Here is a 26,191-nt window from a genome sequence, read left to right on the forward strand (position 1 = left end):
CCCCTCCCTCCCTCCCTCCCCCCACTCACCCCCTCCCTCCCTCCCCCACTCACCCCCTCCCTCCCTCCCCCTCCCTCCCCCACTCACCCCCTCTCACCCCCTCCCTCCCTCCCCCACTCACCCCCTCCACCCCCTCCTCCTCCCCCCCCCCCCCCTCCCCCCCCCCCCCCTCCCCCCCCCTCCCCCCCTCCTCCCCCCTCCCCCCCCCTCCCCCCTCCCCCCTCCCCCCTCCCCCCCCCTCCCCCCCCCCTCCCCCCCCCTCCCCCCCCCTCCCCCACTCACCCCCTCCGCCCCTCCCCCACTCACCCCCTCCGCCCCTCCCCCACTCACCCCCTCCGCCCCTCCCCCACTCACCCCCTCCGCCCCTCCCCCACTCACCCCCTCCGCCCCCTCCCCCCACTCACCCCCTCCGCCCCTCCCCCACTCACCCCCTCCGCCCCTCCCCCACTCACCCCCTCCCCCCCCCTCCCCCACTCACCCCTCCCCCCCTCCCCCACTCACTCCCTCCCCCCCTCCCCCACTCACCCCCTCCCTCCCTCCCTCCCCCCCTCCCTCCCCCCTCCCTCCCCCCCCTCCCTCCCCCCCCCTCCCCTCCCCCCTCCCTCCCCCCCTCCCTCCCCCCTCCCTCCCCCCCCCCTCCACCCCTCCCCCCCTCCCCCCCTCCCTCCCTCCCTCCCTCACCCCCTCCCTCCCTCACCCCCTCCCTCCCTCACCCCCTCCCTCCCTCACCCCCTCCTCCCTCACCCCCTCCCCCACTCCCTCACCCCCTCCCCCACTCCCTCACCCCCTCCCCCACTCCCTCACCCCCTCCCCCACTCCCTCACCCCCCTCCCCCACTCCCTCACCCCCTCCCTCCCTCCACCCCCTCCCTCCCTCACCCCCTCCCTCCTTCACCCCCTCCCTCCTTCCCTCCCTCCCTCACCGGCCAGCTCAGAGCTCTCTCTACCTCCCTCCCCTGTCGTACCTGCGGTGGTCGCAAGAGATAGACAGGGGACCTAACCTGGGTCTGCTTTAGCAGGAATTAACACCTTTCGAAAACCATCTCTCTTCTATGCACTACACTGTATGGATTAATTGCTGTGTAAGAATTGTGATATGAGGGGGTAAGTTTGCCCGCTTAATGAAATCTCCTTGAAATTGGACGCGAAGGGAGCCTTTTTAAACCATAACATGTCTCTGTCTCAGCACCGGCCCCCTCGCTCGGACAGGTGCAGAAGGGATCGAATGCAGTCCCCTGTCGGGATGGAACCAATGTTGCCATTTTTCTTCCTTTTCTTTTGAACAATGCATTTTATGCTTCGAGGCAAACTCCTGTGACAGTGAAATATTCAAAATGATCCCTCCCCCCAAAAAGAACCTCAAGTCCCTCTAATACAGAGGCGTGAATTGTTTCACGGGGAACCCGTGTGTTCACTCAGCAATATCTGCACTAAACAGTATAGTTCATTTTAAAGAAAAGTCAGCTCACCTGGAACTTTGCACTTGTTTGGGCAGTAGTCTTGACCTAGATCTTTGAGGAATTTGAAAGCTTAAAGAGTTAACCTGTGATTTTGTGATGCAAAAGAGTAGATTAATGAAATATTATGTGCAGATTCCTATCATGTATGAGCTGTTTGGGAAAAAAAATTTAAGGGTAGAGTTACACACCTGGAGGCAAAGGCTGATATTCTATGTTATTTGTAAAAGAAGGTGGAGGAAGGAAGGATCAGGTTTTGTTTATGCTGATTTATATTAAACACCTCTTTTAGAAGTATTTTGTTGGTGGTGGGTTTAACTGAAAGTTTTTTTCTGCTCAGGTGTCTGACCTCCATATCAGTAGGTTCGTAGATCCCCGAAGAACCCCTGATTTTAAGACATTTTGCACAGAGACCATTGATGTAATTAAGCCAGCGATTGTCTTCGTCACAGGTAGGCAATGAAACCTAACACAAAAATGAAATGGTTGTCAATAGATTTGTAGTTGCTGAAATATTCTAAATTGGCAGAGACAAACCTGATAAATTCTCAGCTATATTGGAAGACCATGGACAATTTTCTTAAATAGAGGATTGGTTTGAACAAGGATTTCCAAGTGGAGATTTTGTGACATTTTAAGTGATCTATCAAATTCGCATCTTTTGTGAATAATTAATGTCAGGGTTAACAACAAAACAACACCACCAAGATTGTTGACTGCCAATGTCAATGGAGCCTGATTTATTTTTAAGAATGAGAATACAGAATCAGTTTTATACTTCTACACTCTTCTTTAAAAAAAACTTTTAATTCAGAGTTTACTCAGGAATACAATCCTGAAATGTTCTTTCAATTTTATTTTTTTCAAAAGAACAAATAAGCTTTACCCTGAACTAGTGTTGAGATTTATGTTTTCAGAAGTGGGGAGAAAACAGCTTTCCTCCAACTTGGCTTGCTCTTGGCAGATTTCCCTGCAACTGGACGAGATAAAACAAGCACCTCTCCAAAGCAGTCACTGTTCAAAACAACCCCAGCAGGTTCTACAGTCAAGTAATCATTATAACTGGTGATTTCTAGTATGTCATGAACTTTCAATTACTTCTTTTAAAGGAACTAGATATATCCACAAAACTTGAAATAAATTCCTTTTTCCACAAACCTTCAAGTGATACTTAATATAAAACATCTTTATAACACCTGCGAGTTTGGAACCTTGGAATCAGAATTCATAGAGACACAAAAACAGAGATTGCTGGAAAAGCTCAGCAGATCTTGCAGCATCGGTAACAGAAATCAGAGTTAATGTTTCGGGTCACAAAACTGACGAAATTCTGAGGAAAGGTCACTTGAACTTAAATGTTAACTCTGATTTCTCTACGCAGATGCTGCCAGACCTGCTGAGCTTTTCCAGCAATCTCTGTTTTTGTTTCTGATTTACAGTACCCGCAGTTCTTCTGGTTTTTATGTGATAACAAGGCCTAGTGTGTTGAGGTTGGAGTAAGGATATGGGAGAGCTCAAACCCTAAAATTGTTGAACTAGATATTAATCCCAGCAGGCTGCAGGGTTCCGAAGCAGAAGATGAAGTGCTGTTTTACCAGCTTGTGTTGAGCTTCACTTGAGCATTATAACACGCCTGAGACAGAGATGTTGGCCAGGAAACAGGGTGGAGTGTTGAAGTGGCAGGCAACTGGAAGCTCTGGGCCTTTTTTGCAGACAGGACATAAGTGTTCTGTGGAGAAGTCACCCAGTCTATGCTTCATTTCTCCAATGTAGAGGGGACCACATTGTGAGCAGCGAATAAAGTAGATTAGATTCTGAGAAGCGCAGGTAAAGCGTTCCTTCACCCGGAAGGTGTGTTTGGGCCCTTGAATACTGAGGAGGGAGCAAGTAAACAAACAGGTGTTACACCTTCTGCGGTTGCAGGGGAACGTGCTATGGAGCAGTATGGGGAGTAAGGGAAGAGTGAACCCAGGGTATCCCAGAGGGAATGGTCTCTGTGGAAAGCTGACAAGGGAGGGAGTATATATCTGGTGGTGGCATCTCACTAATGATCTTCTGGATGTGGATGCTGGTGGGATGGTAGATAAGGACAAAGGAAACCCTATAGCTGTTGCGGGAGGGAAGAGAGGGATAAGGGCCAAGTGCAGAAGATAGGTCAGACACGACTGTTAGAGAAAGATTTGATCAGTCTTTGTCAGATGTCATACAATCCAAAGAAAATCTAGCTTTGAAAAAATCTCTTCAAATTGTGTTGGAAGTAGAGATCAAGTAAAATCCCAGACAAACCTTGAGAAGAGAAGGACAATCTTTCCCCAGAATAACAATAGAGCTCATTAACCTTCTACGTTAAATAGACATAGGACAAGCCAACACCGAGTAGGCAGAACATCAGATACTATAGAAAAAAAACTGCTATTGATTAGCGACAAGGCCAAGGGAGACGCAGAAAAATTCAGAAAGGAGTCACTGTGTCTTTGTGTATGCCCCAAAGAGATGAGGCAGGAGTTTAGACTCTCTGATAAGAAATCCGACAAAACTGCTGGAAACTGAGTTTAGTTTGCTCTGAAGTTAAAATAATAGTGTATTTAGTTTGTATTGTGTATCTTTGGACAGATATCCGCTAAAGGAGAAGCATTTAGTCAATGCGCAGAAATTCACCAGATGTAAATAGGTAGTAGTTGTGCCAGCCTGAGCAAGAGATCTTGATGCAGAGCTGGTGGTAAATCTTCACTAGGGATTTGGTATTTGTAAGAATATTGCTGGAATACGAGAGAGTACGAGTTTGAATTTTTTTATTGGGTGTTTGTAATTAAGTCATTCGGTCTTTTTGTACGATATAATGCAGTTCATTTTTCTCCCCTTGTTTAATGAATGATTTATTCTTTGTGTTAAAAATACACTGGTATGCACTGATAAACTCGAGTGTGTTAATGGCATTGCGGGTCAACCCACAGTAGGTGCACTGCAGCGGTCCAAGAAGGCAGCTCATATAGAGAACAAAGAACATTACAGCGCAGTGCAGCCTCTTTGGCTCTCGATATTGCACCAACCTGTGAAACCAATCTAAAGTCCATCTAACCTGCACTATTCCATCATCATCCATATGTTTATCCAATGACCATTTAAATGCCCTTAATGTTGGTGAGTTCACTACTGTTGCAGGCAGTACTTTCGCAAAAGCGATTAGGGATCGGCAGTAAATGCTGGCCAGCCAGTGATGTCCACGTCCCACATTCAGGTTACCCACCCATCTGCATTTCCTGGTGCCCAGAGTGCTTTTAACAGGTCAGCATCTTTTTGAGTCAAAGATTTGATCTCACTGAAATATAGGGGAAAAGATATGTCAGAAACAAAGAAAACTGACAACTTTCCAATGTGTCAACTGATGCTGAGATGGCCAACTCTGGATTCTGGGGAAACTGAGCGAGCAGGGCTTCACTGATGTGCTCCGACAACCCTGATTTTATATTTATGTTGCTTTATGTTTCACAGGAGATCTGACAGATGCCAAAACAAAGAACAGGATCGGATCTGTTCAGCACGAAATTGAATGGCAAACCTACCATACAATCCTGAAGCAATCCAGAGTTTTAGAAAAGACCAAGTGGATTGATATCAAAGGCAATCATGGTACAGTAGTTACCCTGGTTAACTTTTGTCACTTGCCCTTCTGGTTGTAATGCAGTAACTCAATCATTAATTCCACTATGATTGTGTCATAGAATAATTTCAACTCCGTAGACCATGCAACACCTAATTGACACGCAAACTGTCTGCAAGTGCAATTCAGCTATTCCTGCTCCCGACCTTTACTCTGTAGCTCAGCAATTTGTTTCTATCCTTTGATTAAACAATCCCTTTGTGAAAACCCTGCTTCGATCTGCCTCTGTCACACTCTGCAGTGCAGTCCAGATCCAAACCACAGACTGTATTAAAATGTTTTTGGTCATGTTGCTTCTAGTTCTTTTGTTATTTGCCTTCAGTTGGTGATGTCTGAAAGAAAGATTTACATTGATGCAGATCTCACAACCTCAAGCTATTCCAAAGAGCTCTACAGCTGCTGAAGTACTTTTTGAGGTGTAGTATCGGGACAGTTTCCAATTTGTGTACAGCAAAATCCCACAACAGGTGGGAAACGAAAACCAGATAATGAGAGGGATTTTTTTCAGCGTTATTGGTTGAGGGACTGATGGTGGCCAGGACACCAGGGACTTGGTTTAACATTCTGTCCAAAGGATGCCACTGCTCTCCCCCCCCCCCCCCCCCCCCATGCATGCATGTTCTCTGAAATATCAGCCTAAATTAACTGTTCAAGTCTCAGGATTTGGAGCCCACATCCTTCTGAGGCAGTGGTGAGAGCATTGTCATTGCACTACAGCAAGGGATCTCTCATCAAAATAACAGGGAAAGTCCAGTTATGACCATCTTCATTGCTTCGTCAAGTTTCCTGGTGACCACATGAGTGCTATAGAGTTATGATAACACAGAAGGAGGCCTTTCAGTGCATCATATCATGCAGTCTTCAGTAGAGAGTGTCAGTCAGTTTCATCCCACAACTCTTCCCACTTAGTCCTCAAGTGCCCTTCCATTTCCTTTTGACAACTTCCATTGTATCTGCTTCGACCACCCTCGTAGGTAGAAAGTTACAGGTCATTACCACTTATTGTGTGTTTAAAAAAACTTTCCTCAAGCTACCCTCATGTCCTACCCAAAACCTAAATACGTGTTCACTAATTTATGGGAACAGCTTTTCTCCAAGTCAGCCATAATCTTTTGTACATTGATCAGATTTTCCTTCAAGCTCCTTTGCTCGAAAGAAAATATTCCCAGCTTCTCCAATCTAACCCTGTAGTCAAAATTCTTCATCCTGGAACCATTCTGACATATTTCCTCTACACTTACTCAAAGACCCTCAGATCCATCCAAAGCGTAATGACCAGACTTGGATGCAGTACGCTATTGGTGGCCTAACTGCTGTTTTATAAGGTTCATTTACCTTGCTGATTGCTCTATCAAAATGTCCTATCAAAGATCTATACAGAAATCTCTATGTCCCTGTGCACTCTTCTATAACTGTGCCCTTAAAACTCTATTGAATTTCCAACCCTTTTACAGAGGTCACCCAGAATTTGTGGCTCTGTGTATGGACTCCCTTGAGCCAAACGTCATATTTGGGAGGTTTATGAGTTAGAAGCAGAGGCCATTTGACCGCTTGAGCCTTCTCTATCGTGATCTGACTGCAACCTAATTCCATGTTTCCATCTATCCCAAAGCCTTTCACCTTCTTGCTTAACTGGAATCTATCTACCCCTGCCCTATAAATATTCCAATACTCTGCTCCCACCATCTTTTGAAGAAGAGAGTTCCAAAAACTAACAACCTACTGAGAGAACCACAAAAAAGGAAGTCAGTAGACCATAACACTGCACCTTGGAAGTAACCTGAACCCCTGACACTGCCCCCTCACCGTTCAGTTCTTTTTGAAATTCCTCAATGGCCTGCCTCTTCTATTTTCTCACTCGTCTCAAAAGTCCACGGGCCTGAATTTATAATGTAGTGTATGTTGCCCAATAACCTGCTATGTCACTAGACCACATTTAAAATTATTGAAATTCTTCTATCAATCGATTTAAACAAGGCACCACTGGCAGTGCAACAGTGCAGGTAGCCTTTCAGTTGTGCTCATGAATCTTTGGAGCAAGTCAAATTTTAATCTTTATTTTCAAATCCGTCCATGATATTGCTCACTGTCTGATATCTCTTCCAGCCCTGTAACCCAGTGAGATCTACAAGGTTTTCCAATTCTGGGCTTTTTTGCATTGCCCCACTCCCTCCACTCTATCGTTAGTGCCTAAGCTCTGGAAATTTTTCTCTGAACACCTCTCCCTCTTCTGTTTTAAGATGCTTCTTCAAGTCCAACAAGCTTTTACTCGCTAAATTGGATCTGTTGTTATGTTGCATCAACCTTTGATAACATACCTGTGAAGTATTTTAGTGCATTTTACTGTATCAAACTGTTGTGTGAATGCAAATTGTTGTTATACCCACGGTGATACAGTCTTCTTTTTCTCAATACAGATGCTTTCAACATTAAGTCACTTGACAGCATCAATAATTACTACAGGTATTGTGCTTCAAGTCTAGCTAACATTAGGTTTTCAAATGCACTGTAAGATATTGCATTGAGGTGTACAGTTTAATTCCTGGGCTATGCTAAGCAGGAAAACTGCAGTCAACCTAATTCTTTGGATCACTCAGTGAAACCTGCCTTGGCTCGCCCATTGTCACCTGCCATTTGTGCTTCCACAAATAGTCAGTGACTCCAGCTAACATTAATGCCATTCCTGTAGGATGCTGGGAGTTGCAGAAGCTTAGCTGCAAAGGAAACTAGATACTTGATTTTCCCCTTTTTAAAAATTCATTCATGGGGTGTAGTTTTTATTTACACCAGTGCATCCATTATCTCTATAGCTAATTCCTTTAAAACTCTGAGATGTGTTATCACTGGAATATTAATCCAGAGATCCAGATAATGATCTGGGGACTCGGGTTTGAATCCCACTACGGCAGATAGTGAAATTTGAATTCAATATAAATCTGGAATTACGATTCTAATGAATCCATTGGCAATTGTTGGAAATACCTATCTGGTTCATTAATGTCCTTCAGGGAAAGAAATTGCCATCCTGCCCCGGTCTGGCCTACATGTGACTCCAGACCCACAGTAATGTGGTTGACTCTTACCTGTCCTCTGGGCAATTAGGGATGGGCAATAAATGTTAGCCAAGCCAGCCATACCTTTGTCCCATGAATGAATAAAAATAAATGCATCTATCTGGTCTGAGGACTTAACGTACTTACCCTTCCATTAGCTTCCCTAGTACCTTTCCTCTAGTGATAGTTATTGCATGTATTTCTCCACACACCTCTGCCTACAATCCCCAGCAACCCCTTAACATCCACTATGGAAACTAACACAAAATTCTTGTTCAATTCATGCCATTTCCTGGGTTCCCCTTATTTTTTCCTGAGTTTTATTTTCTAAAGGGTCTTAGTTTACTTTGGCCTCCCTCTTCCTTTTTATATTTTACAATTATCCAATTTTATATTACTTGCCTTCATAGTTATTACCTCTCTTTATATATGTTTTGGTCATCTTTTGTTGGCTTTAAAACTTTTGCAATCCTCTGGTTTACTACTAATATTTGCCATATTATGTATATTTTTCTTTCAATTTGATGATATCTGTAACTTCTTTGCTAAATCATTTTTAGTTTAATCCCTATCTTGGAATCCTTTTTTTGACTGGCATATGTTTTTGCTGTGAGTCGTGAACTATTTTCTTAATTGTCTGCCATTTTTCTTCAACCATCTTGTCTGCTAAACATTCTTCACAGTCCACTCCAGCCAACTCTGTCCTCATCCCTTTGTAATTACCTTTATTTAAGTTTAAAACAGTTGTTGCTGACCTAAGTTTCTCATTCTCAAACTGGATGCTAAATTCTACCAAGTTATGGACACTATTGGCTTGGTGGGTCTTACCGGAAAAAAATGAGGACTGCAGATGCTGGAGACCAAAGTTGAGTGTGGTGCTGGAAAAGCACAGCAGGTCAGGCAGCATTCGAGGAGCAGGAGAATCAATGTTGCGGGCATAAGCCCTTACATTTCTGGGCAAATTCAGGGCATCTAGCTCAAATATACAGTGGTGCAGTCGGTTCTGGAGCCGTGTATACACGGCTCTGGCAGGCATGTCTCTATTGCTAGTTTAAATTTTGCACCTACATACTGCACAAGTGTACGTTGGGACTTCTCTGGGTCCTGATGCATAACAAAAGTGCTGTTTGTTCCTAATTCACTTGAAAGATTTGGGCCATTATGACTACCTTATCCTGGTCCCCTTCAGAAGGAGGAGCATGTTTGCTATGTTTCTACTTTCTAAACCAATTCTCAGTCATAAAATCTTAACAGATTTTAAGATCTCTGGCCTGTTCAGTATTCCCTGACAGGTGTTACTGCTCAATTCATGTATCATTTGAGTAATTATTTTTGTGAATTAAGTATATCCCGAGTATAATATGGAGTGCAGATTTGCCCTAAATCTGATCTAATCAAAATTCTATAAAGGTTAATGTAACTTTTCAATTCTATCTTTCTAGAAAGTAAATCAAGTGCTTTGCTTGTTTTTTTTAATAACCTTATTAATCTGCATTGCTCTTTTTGATTTTGTGTATCTGTAACGAAAGATCTCTCTGCTCCTCTACACAACTCAGGCACTTAATTTCCAAGAATTATGTGGTCTCCTTAATCCTACCAAAGCATATTAGTTCATCCTTTTCTAGAGGAAATGGTGGAGGCTAATACAATTGCAACATTTAAAAGGCATCTGGATGGGTATATGAATAGGAAGAGTTTGGAGGGATATGGGCCAGGTGCTGGCAGGTGGGACTAGATTGGGTTGGGATAACTGGTTGGCATGGACGGGTTGGACCAAAGGGTCTGTTTCCGTTCTGTACATCTCTCTGATTCTATTGACCTTCATTTACCAATTACTTAACTATTCTTGTGTTTTGACACAGTCTTCCTCAGTATTACCTAAACCACCCCCAATTTGGGAAGCTCTGCATGTTTTGAATTTAAATTCCAAACCCAGTTCCAATTTGTTTCTGAAAATACTGAACCACGATGACTCCAACAGTATCCCTTATAGAACATCGCTTCCTATCCTTTGCTACTCTTGAGTAGCCATTTCAAGGGCCCTACCTCTGCTTTTCATTTTGTGACTGGCTTGCTACCCATTAGACCAGAAGACCACAAATATGGGAGCTGAATTAGGCCATGTGGCCCATCACACCTGCTCTGCCATTTGATCACGGCTGATCAGCTCGATTCTTCTCAGCCTTTTCCCCATAACCCTTGATCCCCTGACCAATCAAGAACATATCTATCTCTGTTTTAAATAGACTCAATGACTTGGCCTCCACAACCTTTTGTGGCAATGAGTTCCACAGATTCACCACCCTCCTCATCTCAGGGTCGTCCCTTCACTCTGAGGCTGTGTCCTTGCTACTAGTGGAAACATCTTCTCCACGTCCACGCTCTAATCAGACTTCTCCATATTCTGTAAGTTTCGATGAGATACCCCCTCATCCTTCTAAACTCTATTTTGTACAGCCCCAAAAGTCCTCAAAAGCTGCTCGTATGATAAGCCCTCCATCAACAGGATCATTCTTGTAAACTTCTTCGAGACCCCCTCTGAGGCCAGCACATCCTTTCTTAGATATAGGGCCCAAAACTACTCTCAATATTCCAAATGCGGTCTAACTTGAGCCTTCTACAATCTCAGCAATACATCTCTGCTTTTGTATTCTAGCCCTTTTATAATGAATGCGAACATTACATTTGCCTTCCCAACCGCCAACTGAAACTGCATGTTAAGATTAGATTCCCTACAGTGTGGAAACAGGCCCTTTGGCCCAACCAGTCCACACCGACCCTCCGAAGAGTAACCCACCCAGACCCATTTCCCTCTGACTGATGCACCTAACACTATGGGCAATTTAGCATAGCCAATTCACCTGAACCTGCACATCTTTGGACTGTGGGAAGAAACCAGAGCAATTAACAATTGTCCAGATTGTTAATGTATCATGCGAATAGTTGTGATCCCAACACTGACCCCTGTCGAATTTCAGTCCTCACCAGCTACCATCCTGAAAAATCCCTTTATCCCCACTTTCTGCCTTCTGTCAGTCAGGTAATCCTCTATTTATGGGGGTCGAGAGTGTGGTGCTGGAAAGCACAGCAGGTCAGGCAGCATCCAAAGAGTAGGTGCCCTTCATCAGGAATCCTCTATTTGTGCCAATACTTTGCACCTAATACTCTTATTGTATTTAGCAGCTCTTGTGCGGCATCTTGTCAAAGGCGTTCTGGAAATCCAGATAGATAATGTCCACTGGCTGTCTTTTGTCTAACTTGCTAGTAATCTCTGCAAAAATATCCAGCAGATTGTCAGGCATGACCTTCCTTTGACAAAGCCATGCCCACTCAGCCCTATTTTACCATGTGCTTCCAAGTATACTCCAATCTCATCCTTAATAATGGACTCTAAGATGTTACCAATGACTAAGGTGAGGTTAATCAGTCTACAATTGCCTGTCTTCTGTCTCACTCCCTTCTTAAACAGCGGTGTTACGTTAATCATTTTTCAGTTCTGCAACCCTCCCTGATTCCAGTGATTCCTGAAAGATCACCACCACTGCCTCCACAATCTCCTCAGCTGTGTCCTTCAGAACTCTGGGGTGCAGTCCATCCAGTCTGGCTGATTTATCCATCTTCAGATCTTTCAACTTCCCCAGCACGTTCTCCTTAGTGATGGCCATGACACTCACTGTTGCTCTAACTCTCTTGAAGTTCTTGAATGCTGCTGGTGTCTTTTAATGTGGAAACTGAAGCAAAGTACCTATTCAGTTCCTCCACCATTTCTTTGTTCCCATTACTACTTATCCAGCCACATTTTCCAGCGATCCACTATCCACTCTCACCTCTCTCTTATCTTTTAGATACCTTAACAAATACTCTTGCAATCTTGTGTTTTATTAATAATTAGCTTAGTCTCATATTTCATCCATGGTTAGCACTGCTGCCTCACAGCGCCAGAGACCCGGGTTCAATTCCCGACTCAGGCGACTGACTGTGTGGAGTTTGCACATTCTCCCCGTGTCTGCGTGGGTTTCCTCCGGGTGCTCCGGTTTCCTCCCACAGTCACAAAGATGTGCGGGTCAGGTGAATTGGCCATGCTAAATTGCCCGTGGTGTTAGGTTAAAGGAGTAAATGTAGGGATATGGGTGGGTTGCGCTTCGGCGGGTCGGTGTGGACTTGTTGGGCCGAAGGGCCTGTTTCCACACTGTAAGTAATCTAATCTTCTCCCTCTTTACTGCTTTTTTAGTTTCCTCTGCTGGTTTTTAAAGACACCCTTATTCTCCTACTTCCCACAAATCTTCACCGCATTGTATGCTTTTTCTTTTGCTTTTATGCTGTCCTGCCTTTCCTTGTCAGCCATGGTTGCCTCTTCCTTGGGATGAATTTCTGCTGTGCCTCCTGAATTACCACCAGAAACTCCTGCCATTGCTGCTCCTTTGTCATTCCTGCTCGGCTCCCCCCTTCCAATCAACTCTGGCCAGCTTCTCCCTCATGTCTTCATAGTTACCTTTGCTGACTTTAATACCATTACCCAGCTTCTCTTAGTCAAACTGCAGGGTGAATTCTATCATATTATGGTCGCTGGTCCCGAGGTGCTCCTCCACCTTAGATTTCCTAATCATGTCTGTCTCACCAGGCGGAGGTGGGTTTTGCCCAAAACGTTGATTTTCCTGCTCCGCGGATGCTGCCTGACCTGCTGTGCTTTTCCAGCACCACACTAACCATGTCTTTCTCATTACACATCACCAAGTCCAGAACTGCCTGTTCCCTAGTGGGCTCTTCTACCACAAGCTGCTCCAAAATACTATCTCACAGACATTCCACAAATTCCTTTTCTTGAGATCCAGTGCCAACTTGCTTTCCCCAGTCCACCTGAATTTTGAACTACCCCATGATTATTGTAAGCATGCTTTTTCTATCTCTTGACTTATTTTATTCCCCCACATCCTGACTACTGCTAAGGTGCCCATCTACAACTCCCATCAGGGTCTTTTTTTCCTTTGTAGTTCCTCAACTCGACCCACGTAGATTCTGTACCTTCTAACACTATATTACTACTTGCTATTGATTTAACTTCATTTCTTACTAACACTTCTTACTCCTCCATGCCCATCTGCCTGTCCTTTCAGTTGGATATAATCCTTGAATATTCAGTTCCCAGTCTCGATCCTCTTGCAGCTATGTCTCTGTGATACTCACAACATCGCATCTGCCAATTCCAATCTGTGCTACAAATTCATTTACCTTGTTTCTGATACTGATGCATTTATGTGTAACACCCTCAGTTCTGCATTGACCCTCCCATCCCCACCTTGTTATAGTTGTCCCCTTATCTGTTGTGACAGAAGTTAAATTCCTGAGCTTTTCAATACTCTCTACTCTATTGACTGAGCCTTCCCCCCTCCCTCCCCCTTAACTTTTTCCATGATTTTCTGCACAACAGAACTCCCCTTCCCCTATTTAGTTAAGAGCTCTTTGGACAACCTTGATTATGCAATATCCTCAGACTTTGGTCTCAGCATGGTTCAGGTGGAGCCCGTCCCATTGGAACAGCTCCCTCCCTCCCCCAGTACTGGGGCTAATGTCCCCTGAATTTGAACCTGTTTCTCCCACACCAATCTTTGAGTCACATGTTTATCTGTAATCTTGGTGACTGTGTCAATGTGTTCATTGCTCAGGTAGTAATCTAGAGATTATTACCTTTTTTTGTTCTGCTTTTTAATTTAGCCCCTGGCTGCTCAGCAAAAACTTTTTCTACTTTCTACCTATTATCGTTGGTGCCTATGTGCACCAAAACAACGGTATCTTTCCCCTCCTTCTCCTCTGCAGCCTAGATGAGATATCCTGAACCTGGGCACTAGGCAGGAAACACCGCCTTTGAGACTTTCAATCGTGGTCATCTGTGGGTCAGTTTACTCCGAATGAATGGCACTGGTTGAAGTAGGGAGCTCATCGTCCCTGTCTCCTGGTCAATTAGGGATTGGCAAAAAATGCTCGCCCAGCTAACAACATCCACACCCTGTGAAGGAGTATAAAAAATGTTCAGATTCAGCAAAAAGCTTTGTAGATGTATAACTATAACACTATATGTTTTTTTTTAAAGAATTCAGCGAAGTTGTTCCAATCAGTTCCACCAACAATTTTTTTTTTGTATTGTGGCTTTATCTAAGTGTGCAACCCTTTAAATGTTTTGTGTGGCTATGCATGTTTTTTCACTAAAACGGGCCAATTGTGTGCAGTTTGTATGGAGGCTTTGGAGTTTCTTTGAAGCTGCGCAGCTCAGAGGAAACATCACTGGCTACGAGACTGAAAAATTACCTCGAGATGCTTTTCTATTATCTCTTTGTGTGCTGATTCCCTTAACCATTGATATCAAGTTTACTGAAACTGGATTTGTTCGATCTCCAATAAATAGTTGAATCATTTCGGGCAAAATGTTTTAACTTCTGACTCAATTCAGATTAGAGGTGAAAACTAAAGAAGACAAGGCTACAGTGGGGGTTAAAAATAACTACTTGATTGAAACTGGTATTGGTGATTTTACAGGAAATATTCTGCCCATCGTCAGGATGGATCCTTTCATTATCGACATCAGACTCACTTTGGAAATTACTCCTTCATCTGTGTTGATGCCACCCTGAGTCCTGGTCCCAAAAGACCACTCAATTTCTTTGGTGTCTTGCAGCAGGTAGGAAGACGATTACTTGCATTATAGAGAGTTAGAGCTTTCTTTTAAATTTTTGTGGGTGGCTGGATGACAAACCTAATGAGCAAGTAGGGCAGAGCAATAGTAAATTTGCCACTTCAAAAGGCAGTTCAGTGTCAGGCAGGTTGGTGTGGGACAAGTGTCACATAATGTTTGATCAGATACGGAAGAAAGGTTTTTTTCACCCACAGGATATTGGTGAATCAGCTGGGGATTTTTTTTTAATGACAGTCCCATTGCTGTGGCTTGGCTAATTAGTTTTGACTTTGACACTACCTGTTTGCTTCCAGATTCTCAAAGTGAATTTAAATTCGCAAATTGCCTGAGTTGAATTTGCATCCGTGTTCTATTAAGTGTACAGGAACAAAACTAATATGTTACTGTACTTGAATTAGGCTCTTTGCCATCCAGTCAGGTCGTGTTATGTTCCTATTGTTGGCAATGCTTCCTGCCTGTCTTTTATTCTAGCCAATATTATCCCTCAAAACATCTAAAAGGACAGCTTTTCTGGTTGTTGATCTCATTACTGTTTGTCAAGCTGTGTGCTTACTGCTGGAAAAGCGCAGCAGGTCAGGCAGCATCCAAGGAACAGGAGAATCGACGTTTCGGGCATAAGCCCTTCTTCAGGATTCCTGAAGAAGGGCTTATGCCCGAAACGTCGATTCTCCTGCTCCTTGGATGCTCCCTGACCTGCTGCGTTTTTCCAGCAACACATTTTCAGCTCTGATCTCCAGCATCTGCAGTCCTCACTTTCTCCTATGTGTGCTTACTGCCTGCCACTTTTCCTTAAATTACAGCAGTGACACTACTACAGCAACAAATCAGTATTCTGTTTTCTTTTAGGTGCATAGCTGCTGACAGTATAGATTACTTGGGAGGATAGAGTGTGCAAAGAGTGCAGCTATCCTAATTTAACACAGCGGCATTCATTGCAGGAATACAATCTGCTGTATCTAAAGTGGGGTCCAGTGAGGTGAGAAGAACACTGCTGGAAAATGAGACTGAAGGATGGCTATAAAATCAGGGAGTGTGTGGGAGGTAATGAACTACAACAAACTATACTAAATATGTCATTTACTTTGCAGAATAAAATGGGTGAATTGTCAAAGCTAGCATCTGAAACTGTCAACAGCAATCACACCATTTGGCTTGGCCATTACACCACCTCCACTATCATTTCCGCCTCTCCTGGCATACAGCAACTCATGAGGTGAGGGATTTCTTTTTACTTTTTAAACAACATGGCTGATATGGAAATATAGAACAGCAGAGGGTCTTACTGTGATTGGGTACTGGTAGGTTGTGGTGATGACCGGAGTGGGTGGGTGATTATGGTGTATGCACGCAAATTATTTTGTGACTATGAGATCTTGATCCATAGCTGAGGCCAATATATTTGGTATTTATGTCCCCAAGTCTCCTGTTTGGTGATCATCAATTTAGCTCGTTCTTGATTGTGCATGATATCATCCCCACGTGAGCTGCAGTACACTGGCATTGAGATTCTCGTGTGGGAAACCGACATCATCTGGGTCCCTCCATATTGATCCTGACAGTCATCTTTAACAGTGCTGTGTGTTGGAATGTGCACTTGGTTTCTAAAAAAAATTCATCACACTTGATTTGAAATATATAATTGACGCAATGCTCACAGGTTTCTTTGGGGAGAAAGTTCTAGATTATTGTCAACTTTTGTGCGAAGCAGTGATACCTCTGAATGGTCTGCCTCCACAGATGTCAGGTTAGGCCAAATTCTTCCACCAGAGATAATAATTACTTTCTGTCTACTCAATCAAAACCTTTAACTCCATAAAGACACCAATTTGAGTGCCCCTTCTTCTTCCACATTAAAACAAGTAAACGCTCAATCTATACTCTGTCATATTTTTAGTGAATTTGGAAATTTTGGTATTTAAAACAAAAGTGTTCTGTGGATATTTTTCAGGCTGGAGGAGGCTTTAGTGCAGTTCCTTGGAAGTAGTAATTTGGATCCTTGCGTTTCAGGGGACACTTTCAAAGTTGCAGATGACACAAAACTTGTAAGAATTGTAAACTGTGAAGACTGCAAAAGTCCATTCATAAGTTCGTAGAGTAATCGGATAGGTTGTTCAATACAGAGAAGTGCACATTGGTTGGAACAATGTTAATAGACAATAAAAAATAGAGATACAATCATGAAGAGGATGCAGGAGCAGAAGGTGGCATTAAATAAAGTGTACAGTGTTCTTGACTTTACTAATTAGGGCATAGAGTACAAAAGCAAGGAAGTGGTACTGAACCTGATGTGCTGGAGCCGGTGTCGAACTGGGATGGACAAATAAACCTGTTGGACTATAACGTGGTGTGTGATTGTTTAACTATATTAGACATGTTAGACCTCAACTGGAGAATTGTGTACAGTTGTAGGCACCAAAATGTGGGAAAGGATATGAATACATTGGAGAGAGCTTAGAAGCAATTTACAAGAATTATTCTAGGCATGCGGAACTTCTGTAATGAAAACAGATTGAAGGGGTTGGAACTGTTCACCTTTCGAGAAGAAGGCTAGGAGGAAATCTGAGAGGTGTTTTCAAAATCGTGAGTGAGCTGATAAAGTAGACAGGGAGAAGCAGTTCCTATCGTAAAAAGAACAAGAGGGCATAGCTTTAAAATGATATGTAAAAGAAACAAGGGTGAAATGAGGAAAAGTTTTCACCCGATTTGGAATGTGGATTACGCTGCCTTGGAAATGCAATGGAGACATGTTAAATTGAGACATTCAAGAGGATAGTGGATGATTATTTGCATAAAAGTAATGTGGGGAATGTGCAGGAGTTTGACACTGTTATGATGCTCATTTGAAGAGCAAGTGCATGATGGGCCAAATAACCTCCTCCTATGCCATAATAATTGTGATATTGTGAAAAAGCAGTTGGCATTAGAAACACAATCAGCTGATTGACATGTCCAGAGAGAAAAATTGATCGACCACGAACGGCCCTTACTCAGCTGAGTGAGGTGACAGCCCTTTACTGTAAAGCCTGTATCAAGGAGCTTTAACAAAACTGGAATCAGTGTGAATGAGTTGGAAAACTGTTTGCTGGTTGGAGGCATTCCTGACATACAGTAAGGTGAAGGGGGACGCGATGGCCGAGTCGTGTTGTCACTTGACTATTAATCCAGAAACCCAGAATACTGATATGAGTTCAAATCCCGCCACAGCAGATAGTTGAATTTGAATTCACTTAAAAAAAAATCTGGAATTAAGAGTCGACTGATGACTGATGATCATGAAACCATTGTCAATTGGTGGAAAAACCCAACTGGTTCAGTAGTGTCCTTTAGGAAAGGAAATCTGCCATCCATACACGGTCTGGCCCACATGTGATTCCAGAGCCACAACTGCCCCCTGAAATGGGTAAAAATGAGGACTGCAGATGCTGGAAATCAGAGGGCAGGATTAGAGTAGTGCTGGAAAAGCACAGCAGGTCAGGCAGCATCCGAGGAGCAGGAAAATTGACGTTTTGGGCAAAAGCCCTTCATCAGCTGTGCTTTTCCAGCACCACTCTAATGCTGCCCTCTGAAATGGCTTAGCAAACCACTCTGAGATCAAGTATGTTTTCTCCTCATCCTTACTCATCTGCTGGCTGCAGAAGCATCTGCCCATGACTGTATAGGTAAAAGTAGCCACCCCGCTGTGGAGACGAAGTCCTGCCTTCGCATTGAGAATAACCTCCATTGTGTGCTGTGTGGCACTATCACCAAGCTAAATGGGACAGACTTTGAACCAATCTAGCAACTCAAGACTGGGTATCCATGAGGCTCTGTGGGCCATCAACAGCAGCAGAATTGTACCTCCAGTACAATCTACAACCTCATGGCCTGGGATATCCCTCACTCAACCATTACCATCAAGCCAGGGGATCAATTCTGGTTCAATAGAGAGTGCAGGAGGGCATGACAGGAGCAGCATCATTTACACCTGAAAATGAGGTGTCAACCTGGTGAAGCTACCAAGCAGGACTGCTTGTGTGCCGAACAGCATAAACAGCAAGTGATAGACAGAGCTAAGCAATCCCACAACCAACAGATCAGATCTAAGCTTTGCAGTCCTTCCACATCCAGTTGTGAATGGTGGTGGACAATTAAACAACTCACAGGAAGAGGAGGCTCCACAAATATCCCCATCCTTAACGATGGAGGAGCCCAGCACATCAGTGCAAAAGATAAGGCTGATGCATTTGCTGCAATCTTCAGTCAGAAGTGCCGAGTGGATGATCCGTCTCGGGCTCCTCCAGTGGTCCCCAGAATCACAGATACCAGTCTCCAGCCAATTTGATTCACTCTACATCATATCATGAAACAGCGGGAGGCACTGGATACTGCAAAGGCAATGGGCCCTGATAACATTCCGGCAATAGTACTGAAGACGTGTGCTTCAGAACTTGCTGCCCCCGAAGCCAAGCTGATCCAGTACAGTTACAACACTGGCATCTACCTGACAATGTGGAAAATTGCTTATGCCCTGTATACAAAAAGCAGGACAACTCCAACCTGGCCAATTATCGCCCAATCAGTCTCCTTGCTATCATCAGTAATGTGATGAAAGGGGTCATCGGCAGAGCTATCAAGCAGCACCGGCTCAGCAATAACCTGCTCAGTGATGCCCAGTTTGGATTTCGCCAGGTTCAGTCAGTTCCTGATCTCATTATAGCCTTGGTTCAAACATGGACAAAAGAGCTGAATTCCAGAGGTGAGGTCAGAGTGACAGCCCCTTGACATCAAGGCTGCATTTGACCGAGTATAGCATCAAGGAGCCCTGGCAAAACTGGAATCAGTGAGTATCAGGGGGAAAACCCTCTGCTGCTTAGAGTCATACCTGGCACAAAGGAAGCTGGTTGTGGAGGTCGGTCATCTCAGCTCCAGGACATCTCTGCAGGAGTCCCTCAAGGTAGTGTTCCAGGCCCAACAATCTTCACTGCTTCATCAATGACCCTCCCTCTGTCATAAGGTCAGAAGTAGGAATGTTCGCCTATGATTGCACAGTGTTCAGCACCATTCACAGCTCCTCAGATACTGAAGCAGTCCGTGCTCAAATGCAACAAGATCTGGACAATATCCAGGCTTGGGCCAAGTGGCAAATAACATTCAAGCCACACAAATGCCAGACAATGACCATCACCAATAAGAGACACTCTAACTACTGCCCCTTGACATTCAACAGTATTGAATCCCCCACTGTCAACATCCTTGGGGGTTACCATTGACCAGAGGCTCAACTGGACTCACCCCCACAGAAACACCGTGGCAACAAGACCAGGTCAGAGTCTAGGGATACTGTGACAAGTATCCTGACACCCCAAAGTGTATCCACCAAGGTACAAGTCAGGAGTGTGATGGATGCAGCTCCAAAACACTCAAGAAGCTTGACACCATCTGGGACAAAGCAACCCACTTGATTGGCATCATATCTACAAACATTTAATCCCTGCACCACCAGCGCTCGGCACCAGTGTGTACTATCTAGAAGATGCACTGCAGATATTCACCAAAGATCCTTTGACAGCACCCTCCAAACCCACGACCACTTCCATCTAGAAGAACAAGGGCAACAGGTACTTGGAAATACCACCACCTGCAAGTTCCCCTCCAAGCCACCCTGACTTGGAAATATACCATCATTCCTATACAGTCGTTGGTCAAAATCCTGGAATTCCCTCCCTTCCGGCATTCCGGGTCAACCCACAGCAAGGGGACTGCAGTGATTAAAGAAGGCAGCTCACCTCCACCTTCTCAAGGGCAAATAGGGATGGGCTATCAAAGCTGGCCAGCCAGCGACCCCCAAGCCCCACAAATGAATTTTAAAAATGATTGTGGTCAGTTATCTCAGCTCCAGGGCATCTCTGCAGGAGCTCCTCTGGGTAGTGTCCTAGGCACATCTTCAGCTGCTTCATCTCCTTCCCTCCATCATAAGGTCTGAAGTGGGAATGTTTGACAATGATTGTGCAATGTTCAGCACCATTCATGACTCAGATATTGATGCAGTCTGTGTTCAAATCCAGCAAGATCTGGGTTGACGAGTGTCAAGTAACATTCACATCAGACAAGTACCAGTCAGTGACCATCTCCGATAAGAGACAATCAAACCACACATCCTTCACATTCAATGGCGATACCATCACTTCACACAAATCCTGGGGGTTACCATTGACTGGAAACTGAACTTGACTTAACATATAAATAATGTGGTTACAACAGCAGATCAGAACTCGGAATGCTGCAGTGAGTAACTCTCCTCCTGACTCCTCAAAGCCTGTCTACCATCTACAAGGAACAAGTCAGGAATGATGAGTGCATCTCCAACAATACTTAGGAAGCTTAACACCATCCAAGACACAGCAGCCCACTTGATTGGCATCATATCCCAAAATATCCACCCCTTCCACTACTGATGCTCAGTGGTAGCAGGTGTACCATCTACAAGATGCGCGATAAAAAAAATTCACCAGAGATCCTTCTACAACACCTTCCAAACCCGATACCACCTCTATCTATAAGGATAAGGGTAACGGATACATGGAAACACCAGCACCTTAAAGTTCCTCTCCAAGGCACTCACTATCCTGACTTGGAAACATATTTCTTTTTCTCAGTGTTGCTGGGTCAAAATCCTGAAATTCCCCATTAAAACAACACTACGGGCAAACCCCACAGCATGTGGACTGCAGTGGTTCAAGAAGATAGCTCACTACCACCAGTTCTCAAGGGCAACTGGGGACAAGCAATAATGCTGGCCAGCTAACGACACCCACATCCCACATCCCACAAATTATTAAAAACAAACTCCAGACACTGTGAGATCATGTATAAATAACGATCAAAACGAGTAAGTGGTGAAAATAGCCTTTTATTCAGCAACCACAGCTGAATAGGTGGCAATAAAATCCCAAAATACAATTCTTACAGGAGCCCTTTTATACACAGTTCTAACATATATTAAAATCCCATTACTATGGTGTTACTTCTTTATCTATTGTAGATTAGATTCCCTATTGTATGGAAACAGGCCCTTCAGCCCAACAAGTCCACACCGACTCTCCGAAGAGTAACCCACCCAGACCCATTTCCCTCTGACTAATGCACCAATGGGGCAATTTAGCCTGGCCAATTCACCTGACCTGCACATCTTTGGGCTGTGGGAGAAAACCAGAGCACCCGGAGGAAACCCACGCAGACACGGGGAGAATGTGCAAACTCCACACAGACAGTCGCCAGAGGCTGGAATTGAACTCGGGTCCCTGGCTAACTACTGAGCCACCATGCTTTTGTCCTGGAAGACAGGAGATGGATTAAAACATGTGCTAAGTGCTGGCTGTTACTTCTGATGGGATTAAGGGTGTCAGTCCGGTTTGCTTGCGTAATCAAGAGATGTCAGTTCTTTTATCTTATAAATTAGTAATATTACTAAAATACTAGGCCAACATGCTCTAAATAAGTTAGAAATTATAATAAAAGAATAAAGGATATTGAATGGATTACTGCAGCTGGGTTGTGAGATTTATTTAGTATTTGCCAGTGTGAGTTTCTTTCATTCATACAATTTCATGCAAGCGCTGTTTCATCGTGATTTGGAGATGCCAGTTTTGGACTGGGGTGTACAAAGTTAAAAATCATACCACACCAGGTTAGAGTCCAACAGGTTTAATTGGAAGCCGAAAGCTAATGTGCTTCCAATTAAACCTGTTGGACAATAACCTGGTGTTGTGTGATTTTTAACGCTGTTTCATCAGTTAGTTTCTTAAAGAGATAATGGCCCAGTTAGAGGTATTTAACAGATACCTAATCTATTCAAGCCCAGGAGATGGTTGGTATGGGCTGATTAATATTACAATGTTTCGTGGAGACTTGATGGGGATGGTATTGTTCTGAGTGTTGAGATAAAATCTGCTTGCAATACAGTAATAGGTTTGAAAGGGTTTTTTTAAAATTTGGATACTACAGAACTGCGGTTTTATGAGTGAATGCATGAAACAGTGTTCTAGTCAATAACAGGTTAGTAAAGGGTTATGAATGAATGAACAGGAACCCAGTATTAATGAATACAACGATCTGGTGAGTGAGTCAATAAAGAAAGCCTATAACACAATATCTCAACACTGATTTATTCTCTTCTATCAGTTCAGTGACTCATGTTCCTTTTCAAATAAGGGAGTCAGTTAGCTCAGTTGGCTGGATGATTGATTTGTGAGACACAGGGACGCCAACAACACACAACAATTCCTGCACCAACTGAGGTTACAATGAAAGATTCTTCTTCTCAACCTCTCCCCTTACCTGAGGTGTGATGACCTTCAGGTTAAACCATCACCAGTTGTCTTTCTGTAATGAGAGAGCAGCCCTGTAAGGACCATGGTGACTTGGCCTTATTTAAATGTAAGTGACAATAACATGGGAAGAGGGTAGTTACTCTATGCACAAACACAATCCAATTCACTCTTCATTGTTTCCAACAGAGTGGAACTTTGCATGAGGAGTCTGCATCTCTTTGTGGCACACTGCTTAAATCCCGTATTGCTCACAAGGATGTGCTTTTTAAACTCTTTCTAGACCTCAAAGTAAAAGATAAACTAATTCTTGTCCTTCCTTGATTGGGTTATTTAAAATACATAATGCCACACTTTTAGGAGGAGTGAATTAACAGTGAACCAAAAAGAGGGCTTGTATTCTTACCTGTCAGGCAGGGAGGAAAGGGTTGTGTGAGGGAGCCGTGGTTTAATAAGGAATTGGAATCCCTTGTTAAATGGAAGAGGGCGGCCTATGTAAAGATGAGGCATGAAGATTCAATTGGGGCGATTGAGAGTTATAAGGTAGCCAGAAAGGATCTGAAAAGAAAGTTTAGTTGGTAGGATTAGGGAAAACCCAAAGGCTTTCTATAGGTATGTCAGGAATAAAAGAATGACTAGGGTAGGAATAGGTCCAGTCAAGGATAGTAGTGGGAAGTTGCGTGTGGAGGCTGAAGAGATTGGGGAGACACTGAATGAATACTTTTCGTCAGTATTCACTCAGGAACAGGACATTGTTGCCGATGTGAATACTGAGTCACAATTAATTAGAATGGACGGCTTTGAGGTATGTAGGGAAGAGGTGTTGGAAATTCTGGAAAGGGTGAAAATAGATAAGTCCCCTGGGCCTGATGGCATTTATCCTAGGATTCTCTGGGAAGCAAGGGAGGAGATTGCAGAGCCATTGGCCTTGATTTTTATGTCCTCGTTGTCTACAGGAGTAGTGCCAGAAGACTGGAGGATAGCAAATGTGGTTCCCTTGTTCAAGAAGGCGAGTAGGGATAACCCTAGTAACTACAGGCCGGTGAGTCTCACTTCTGTTGTGGGCAAAGTCTTAGAGAGAATTGTAAGGGATAGGATTTATGAACATCTGGATAGGAATAATGTGATCAAGGATAGTCAGCATGGTTTTGTGAAGGGCAGGTCGTGCCTCACAAACCTTATTGAATTCTTTGAGAAGGTGACTAAGGAGGTGGACGAGGGTAAAGTGATAGATGAGGTGTACATGGATTTTAGTAAGGCGTTTGATAAGGTTCTCCATGGTAGGCTACTGCAAAAAATACGGAGGTATGGCATTGAGGGTAAGTTGGAGGTTTGGATTAGGAGTTGGCTGGCTGGAAGAAGACAGAGGGTAGTAGTTGATGGTAAAGGTTCATCTTGGAGTGCCGTTACTAGCGGTGTTCTGCAAGGATCTGTTTTGAGACCATTGCTGTTTGTCATTTTTATAATGACCTGGAGGAGGGGCTAGAAGGTTGGGTGAGCAAGTTTGCGGATGATACGAAAGTCGGTGGAGTTGTTGACAGTGAGGAAGGATGTGTCACGTTACAGCGGGATATAGATAAGCTGCAGAGCTGGGCAGAAAGGTGTGAAATGGAGTTCAATGTGGGTAAGTGTGAGGTGATTCACTTTGGTATGAGTAACAAACAGATGGGGTACTGGGCCAATGGTCGGATACTTGGTAGTGTGGATGAGCAGAGGGATCTTGGTGTCCATGTACACAGATCTTTGAAAGTTGCCACCCAGGTAAATAGTGGGGTGAAGAAGGCATATGGCATACTGGCTTTTATTGGTAGAGGAATTGAGTTCCGGAGTACTGAGGTCATGTTGCAGTTGTATAAGACTCTGGTGCGGCCACATCTGGAGTATTGTGTGCAGTTTTGGTCGCCATACTATAGGAAGGATGTGGAGGCACTGGACCGGGTGCAGAGGAGGTTTACCAGGATGTTGCCTGGTATGGTAGGAAGATCGTATGAGGAAAGGCTGAGGCACGTGGGGTTGTTTTCATTGGAGAAAAGAAGGTTTAGGGGTGACTTGATAGAGGTGTACAAGATGATTAAGGGTTTAGATAGGGTTGACCATGAGAACCTTTTTCCACGTATGGAGTCAGCTATTACGAGGGGGCATAGCTTTAAATTAAGGGGGGGTAGGTATAGGACAGATGTTAGGGGTAGATTCTTTACTCAGCGAGTTGTGAGTTCATGGAATGCCCTGCCAGTAGCAATGGTGGACTCTCCCTCTTTATGGGCATTTAAATGGGCATTGGATAGGCATATGGAGGATAGTGGGCTAGTGTAGGTTAGGTGGGCTTGGATCGGCGCAACATCGAGGGCCAAAGGGCCTGTACTGTGCTGTATTTTTCTATGTTCTATGTCTGGTCTCAGACAAGGATGAGGGGAAAAGGTGAAGATTATGTCTCCTCTGGAACTGTGCTGCAGCACAGGTCACCATACTCGTGAAAAGCTTTAAAAGGGAAAATAACTGTCTGAAGGCAAGAACAAGTGGAATGAGCGAATCAAAATGTGGCCATTCAGCCCATTGTTCATCTGCTAGCTCACTGAATCAGTTGTGCAATTAGTCCCAAATCCCTGTGTAAAGTTTATGGCTTTCCAGTTTTAAGACATATTGACCAGGAGACTATGCTTTTAAATGCAAGCAAGGCTCAAAGGTTGAAGACAGAGGTTGGTGGTGGAGGGTTGTTTTTCAGACTGGAGGCCTGTGGCCAGTGGAGTGCCACAAGGATCAGTGCTGGGCCCTCTACGTTTTGTCATTTACATATATGATTTGGATGCGAGCATAAGAGGTACAGTTTGTAAATTTGCAGATGACACCAAAATTGGAGGTGTCGTGGACAACGAAGAGGGTTACCTCAGATTACAACAGGATCTGGACCAGATGGGCCAATGGGCTGAGAGGTGGCAGATGGAGTTTAATTCCGATAAATGCGAGGTGCTGCATTTTGGGAAAGCAAATCTTAGCAGGACTTATACACTTAATGGTAAGATTCTAGGG

General features: G+C 44.1%; 1 protein-coding gene across 2 annotated transcripts in view; it reads left to right on the forward strand.

The window, feature by feature from the left end:
• The window catches only part of tmem62 (transmembrane protein 62), an 80,203-nt gene that overhangs the window by 462 nt on the left and 53,550 nt on the right, over nt 1-26,191 (forward strand). Inside the window, exons 2-6 of one of the 2 annotated variants that reach the window (XM_043698401.2) lie at nt 1,797-1,908; nt 4,949-5,086; nt 7,535-7,580; nt 14,702-14,843; nt 15,947-16,071. In XM_043698401.2, the coding sequence (XP_043554336.2) occupies nt 1,797-1,908; nt 4,949-5,086; nt 7,535-7,580; nt 14,702-14,843; nt 15,947-16,071 (563 nt within the window). The remainder of the gene's footprint in view (nt 1-1,796; nt 1,909-4,948; nt 5,087-7,534; nt 7,581-14,701; nt 14,844-15,946; nt 16,072-26,191) is intronic. The other variant, XM_087990206.1, reaches the window with a different exon arrangement.

This window comes from Chiloscyllium plagiosum, unplaced genomic scaffold, assembly GCF_037043375.1.
Source record: "Chiloscyllium plagiosum isolate Xiang-an unplaced genomic scaffold, Cpla_swu_hap1 HiC_scaffold_8, whole genome shotgun sequence".
Classification (NCBI taxonomy): Eukaryota; Metazoa; Chordata; class Chondrichthyes; order Orectolobiformes; family Hemiscylliidae; genus Chiloscyllium; species Chiloscyllium plagiosum.